Source organism: Clavelina lepadiformis, chromosome 5 (assembly GCF_947623445.1).
Source record: "Clavelina lepadiformis chromosome 5, kaClaLepa1.1, whole genome shotgun sequence".
Taxonomy (NCBI): domain Eukaryota; kingdom Metazoa; phylum Chordata; class Ascidiacea; order Aplousobranchia; family Clavelinidae; genus Clavelina; species Clavelina lepadiformis.
Window position 1 is genome coordinate 18978887 of NC_135244.1, and position 6000 is coordinate 18984886.

At 38.3% G+C, this 6000-nt stretch overlaps 1 protein-coding gene across 1 annotated transcript; it reads right to left on the minus strand.

Annotated features, from left to right (window-relative positions):
• Window positions 1-2311: 2311 nt before the first annotated feature.
• Window positions 2312-5518, minus strand: LOC143460942 (uncharacterized). Its single transcript, XM_076958634.1, has 3 exons — window positions 5503-5518; window positions 4100-4586; window positions 2312-3216 (listed from the first exon to the last, which is right to left on the minus strand). The coding sequence occupies exons 2-3, from the start codon at window positions 4559-4561 to the stop codon at window positions 2962-2964; spliced, it is 717 nt and encodes a 238-aa protein (XP_076814749.1). The 5' UTR covers window positions 4562-4586; window positions 5503-5518; the 3' UTR covers window positions 2312-2961.
• Window positions 5519-6000: the final 482 nt, after the last annotated feature.

A 6000-nucleotide genomic window follows, 5' to 3' on the forward strand; every position in this document is an offset into this window, starting at 1 on the left:
CATTTTTAATGCAAACATTTTGTGGTTGATCTGTGGCGGTTAATGCCACATAGTGGTGTCACTTTGGGCCCTTGATCCCTTTCAACACTCCGCATTCCACACATTTATATATGTGCCGCTAATTGCCTAAGTTAGTGTATAGGCGTCTTATATTAACGCGTGTGTCTGTGCTGAGTTTCATTCAATTTATTTTATTCCGTTCGGTTAACTTTGTTTCAATACAAGTTTTACCAACGTTTCTCATATTGCTGGCAAAGTCGGTTACTTGCAGTGCTAGTCTAGAAGAGCCGTCACGGAACTGTTATTGGAGTCAGATCATCTCGAAGTCGTAACGGGGCTATCTCTCTCTCTTCTGCGGCCATAGGCGATGTCCGTTAAGTGTCTTCCAAGTCGCTTCTCAGTTTGCCCCCTACAATTTCAGGAGCGTATCAAGAGGACGCCTCGTAACGTATGTATTCGTCGTTCGCCACAGGTCAAAAGACTACAATACGATACACAGATAGCTTAAGTAGGCCTAACTTATTCCATTTTTTTTATCTCAACAACGGAATGCTGTGAGAGGAATGTTGCAAAATGTTGATGTTCATAGAGATTTCTTGCGAGCGGGTTTTACGTTTATCTAAATTTAGTCAAATGAATTAAGTAGAAAAAATTTCCAATTCACTCGCAAAACATCCCTATAAAAGGATCAAAAATAAATTGTTAGGTTAGGTTAGGAGAAAGGACAAAAAAGATAATTTCATTTATCCTAATTGGGGTTAAATTAAAGACAAGTAAGATTTTAAGCATTAGGTGATAAATAAACATAACTTATATGTTTATAACTAGGCCTACCATATGTCCTCTTTTAGGAGGATTTGTCCTCTTTTTTCAAGAAAAGTGAATGGTCCTCCGAGGACGCTCAAAAATGCCCAAATGTCCTCCTTTTTCGCATTTCGAGTTAGTTGCTTATACTTTCGACAAGACTTTTAGGCGAGACGTTGTATTTATTTCCAAAAAATTACTGTAGCCATGAAGCATGCTGAATTGCTGGTTTAAAAAAGGTTTTCCAACAAATTGCCCTACCAACCCTAACTTTTTGATTGTTATTGCAAACATTGTTCGACGTTCTCTGTAACATCTGGGCCTTTTTACATGCGAGGATCTGTCGCAATTTTTCTGGCGCAAGTTCGAACTTAACAGACCGTAACGAAAGTACCGCTAGTCGTCTCGACAAGTTCGTGGTTTTACATGCGCGCATGTTGAGTTAAGTTCGAACTTGGGGTCTGTTAAGTTCAAACTTGCGCCAAAAAGATTGCGACAGATCCTCACATGTAAAAAGGCCCGTTAATAAAGCAAAGGTGTGAGTTTTGTAGGCCTAGCCTACTATTAGTGTTACTTAGGGCTACCATATGTCCTCTTTTCTAAAGAAAAATGAATTGTCCTCCAAGGATACTGAAAAATGTCCAAACGTCCTCTTTTTTGCATTTTGCGTTTTCTTGCTAATATTTTTAACACAATTATATTTTTATGTGACTTTTCGGCATGAGGCCTAAGTCAAGTGACTTTTCGGCGACAGCATGAGGTCTAACCATTTTTCTTATCATTGTTTTGATTTAGACAACCATAAAAGCTAAATAAAGCTAAGCAATAACGCCAAAGAGATATAGGCCTATTGTGTTTTCTGATGAACTGCGGCAAAAGTATCCTTGTTTCAGAAAAGGACGTAATGATTTTGAAGCTGAATGCATTACTTGTGCATATGCGTATAGTTTACCAAAAACATGTGATAAATTCTTTAAACGTAAAACTCTATTTGCATTGCACTAGCTGGCGAAATTGTCCTCTTTTTAGGCGATGAAAATATGGTAGGCCTATTTATAACGTTCAAGTTATAGGTGAATGGGAAAAATATGTTGCAACATTTTTCTATGGTGAAACAGTGACAGCCTTCTTTTTCAAAAACATCTAGCGCACACTTGTGTGGTATTTTGAAGACAATTGCTACATGTAGCCCGAAGAATCAGATTTTGAAGCAGTGGTTCCTGCTTTCCAATCTTTTTTAGTTCGTGGCTCTCTTTTTCAGTAAAAAAGAATTCTGCGACACCCTAAGTTGCAATTTTATTTTTGATTAATGACCAAGTTAATTACCGGAAATGTGAATAATGTCTACCTTGAGCTTTTAAAGCAATAAAAACTGTTTGTGAGTAACGGAGCGGTTCAAATCCTTTACTTTGCGTGAAATCTCGTTCCACCTCGGTTAAGAAACATTATTGCTCTAAAGGTTATGGTTATAGTTTCTGCCCAGCAGGCGTTCCGGAATCCAGTGATGTCAGACCAAACATCTGTAATGCAACATAAAAGCAAGCGGACGGTAATCACGTTTCTACCCCATCCCAAATCAACTGAACGTCATTGAAGCATTTTTCGCTCTTCTCAGAGCAATCAGCAAGTTTAAAGCGCAAATCGCCAATGACATGCGATAAGGCGACCATACTATAATTTCATCAAAGATATAAGATCAACAAGAAACAAATATGCTGGAATAAAACTATAACAGGATGGAATGAAATCACGATAGTATTTATTGAAGTATGGGAAAGATACAATGGTATTGTTCAGGCCATTTTAAGCTTAAATCCCGCTGATGAAGTTATTCTGTTCTTCATACATCGTATAAAAACGCCAGTACACGCGTTAAACATAGCGCACCATTTTTCAAACTAAAATTGTTCATAACAAATAAATTTTAAGCTTGAATACAAGGCTGTGGCTCCACAAACACACCTTCGCAGAAAAAGACTGCTTGACAGTATCGTTCCACGTAAGTACGTGGTACAAACATTACATTAATACTGCCAAAACTTCAAATCAATCAAATCAAAAACCGACAAACCTCAACAGCATTGATAACCATATGTGACGTGTTATATGCTTTGTCCAAGTACCTTGGAACTGTTAGTTATAGTTTCCTTAGTAGGCTCACAAAATAACACAACACTCGTCTCTGGGATTCTCAGGCATTGGGTCGCACGAATGAAATTTCGATCCACATTGCACAATTACTTTATGCTGGTCATCCGACTTTTCTTCCACAATTTTATCTTTAGTTTTGCTTTTCTTGCGTTTTGTAACTTTCTTCTTTTGTTCACCAACATTCTGTGCTGCTTGGCCAGATTCCACGAGTTCGCTTTCGTCTCGTTTCTCTCCTGATCGCCGATTTTTGTCGTTCTCCGTCTGCATTACGTAACGTAATTTGAAATTACGACCGGGTTAACATTGCAACTATAATGACGCTTAGTCGGAAATGCCGTGCTTTTGCCGTATAGGCTACTGTACTTATACGCTAATCTATAATACGTTGTGACGTATTTCCTTCTTTACTTCTGCCTCAAACAGCGCTCTGTGAACATCACAGGTCTGTAAAGAAGGTTGTTTTAACTGAGAGGTTGCTGACTGCGCTCTATGAATAAAGTCCAATAGCATGGCACAATGTTCGTTGTTGTGTGTCAGTGTGCTTGAGATCAGAATACCGTATAACTCGCATTGCGATAACGCTGCACGGTACGTAGGATAACGCTGTCGTGTAAGTAGCATTTTACATTGCAAATAGGGTATGATCTCATTTTAACACGGCGCAGCTCGTTGTGGAAGTAAACAAGTAGAGGGCTAATTGTTAAAAGGTTTACTACCGCTCAGAAATGAAAGTGTTTTCGCAGACTATGCCGCAGGCTTACAGAATGCTATATATGCACTAACAATGCTCATACAGTATAGTTTATGTTTTATATCAGCACAGCCTCCATGAAAAACGTAGGCCTTCATTTGGTGGAACGAAGGCTTGATTAAAAGCATTATCATTGGTATCGCCCAGTATTATTTCCTGCTTTCAAACGACTGCCATGCTAGCTCGCTATTTTGTACACACGTAAATGCCCGCAAACAAAGCATGCCGATAGTGAAAATGAAATGGGAAATGTTTTTGATGAGTGACAGCAAAACCTTGTGGTCTTCTTATTCTATCGACTGCTAAACATAGTAGCTTACGTCACTCATGGGTGGCAAACAGGTTTCATTCACCGCATAAATAACTACTGCACAATACATGTAGGCTACTTACATGGTCATTTTTCTCTGCGTTCATATTTCCAGTTTTGTCAAGCAACAACGACGTCTCTTCATCGATAAAAGTATTATCTTCAAGCTCTTCTGCAGACAAGCCTTCCGATATAGAGTCAATTGCTAAGCTCTGAAAAGGAGTTTCAAGCGATATGTCGATGCCCTTCAACTCAATTCCCGCCTCAACCACATTGTATAAAGCCGCTCGCAAGTCCGTGCCTGCGCCGTCCCTGGTTTCAACGACTTGGTTATCAGTGACCTTGTCTTTGTTTGAGGAAATTACTGGTGATGGCTTTTGAGCCGTGTCGGTTGATGAGTCGTTTTCGCGTTGCATTTTGCTTTGAACATGGAAGTACTCTTGAAACGATCTTCGTTTAGCTTGTGTTGTTTCTGCAGGGTCCATTGTTAAGTAATCTTCGGCTTTCTTTTCCTCAATCTCCTCAACTTGTCTGTTATCGTCCATTTGTTCCGAAAATGTTGTTACTCCCCTATTTGACAAAGACACTTTAATTGTCCTCTGAAAACGATCGTTTTCGATAATAATTTCCCAAGCTTGCAAAAGCTGGACTGCAGCCTAAATTTTCGTTGCAATTATGTTGCGATGCTGTGTCGCCGTGTTGTGTAAATTCATCCGATCTATTTTCCTGTTAAGTTATTGCATTTAACATATTAAGTAACAAAACAATATTAAGTGACCTTAATAATTAAAACGTTTGATCATTAACATCACGTAGTATTGCAAATTATAAGTGCCATTAAACATTTTCCTGGCTAAAAGCACAAAGCTTATAACCAATCAATGGAACGAAAAAATTTGTTCGAAAAAGAATTAAACATTTTTATTTTAAAGCGAGGGGTACTAGTTCATCAACAAATGAGCTTTGAAGTTTAAACCAAAGAAAAAATGCCAGTGCCGCAAACCAATAACTTTTCCAGAAATATTTAATGGTTTAGCAAATAGCAATTATTATCGCTAAAAAATGTGTCGCAAAAAGTTGTTTGCTGCTTATGTTGACACGAATCGGAGTGATTATGATGTCACCATACACCAGGGGTTCCCAAACTTTTTTGGTTTGTGGTCCAAATGTCTATTTATTAGCGATTCGTGGCTCACCACGTGCTGTAAATTTGAGCACAAACAATTTCTATGAAAATTTAATTTAAGCAAACATTTTGTTTTTCAAAACAAAGCGCATAATATCTACAGTATAAGAAAACAGTAGAATCTGTTGAAATGGCTCTGTGGCCCATTGAAAATGTCTTGGTGGCGTAGTGTTCGATCATGGCCCACAGTTTGGGAACCACTGCCATACACAGTCAACATGTCTGACCGCTGAGTGTTTGATTCAAGTATGAAGGTTGTGGTAGTTTTTGCGTTTTGGAATGATTAATAATATTAGTTACCTCGTGAGCGTGGGATTAAGGTGATTAGTTGCAGGTGAAGTTTATTTTCAGCACAACTGTATCTTAGGCTGCAATACGTATGTAATGATGTGAGCTACAGATGAAGTAATTGTATCTTTACTAGGTAGGGTACCCGGACTACTGCTTAACAGCCGAGCCCTAGGCCTTATAGACTGAGTCGCAGCCTACCCATACATTCACTAGTATATATTATATACACTAATTGCAAGTTCGGTTAGGCCAAATTAATCCAGAATATAACACTCTCATAAATTTATTACCTTTAAAAAACACCAACTCTGCTTACTACCCACTTCATACCTACTGTATATGTCTAGTTACTAGTAGGCCTACATACTGTATCAGTGATATCACCATTTTTACTTGAATCCTTTTAGTGTCACGCAGTGGATTGTATATTGTGACTTCATAATTGCCTTAATTACATCATAAAAATAGAAAATTTGCAAGATATTTTCGGGCATAATTGCTTTACTA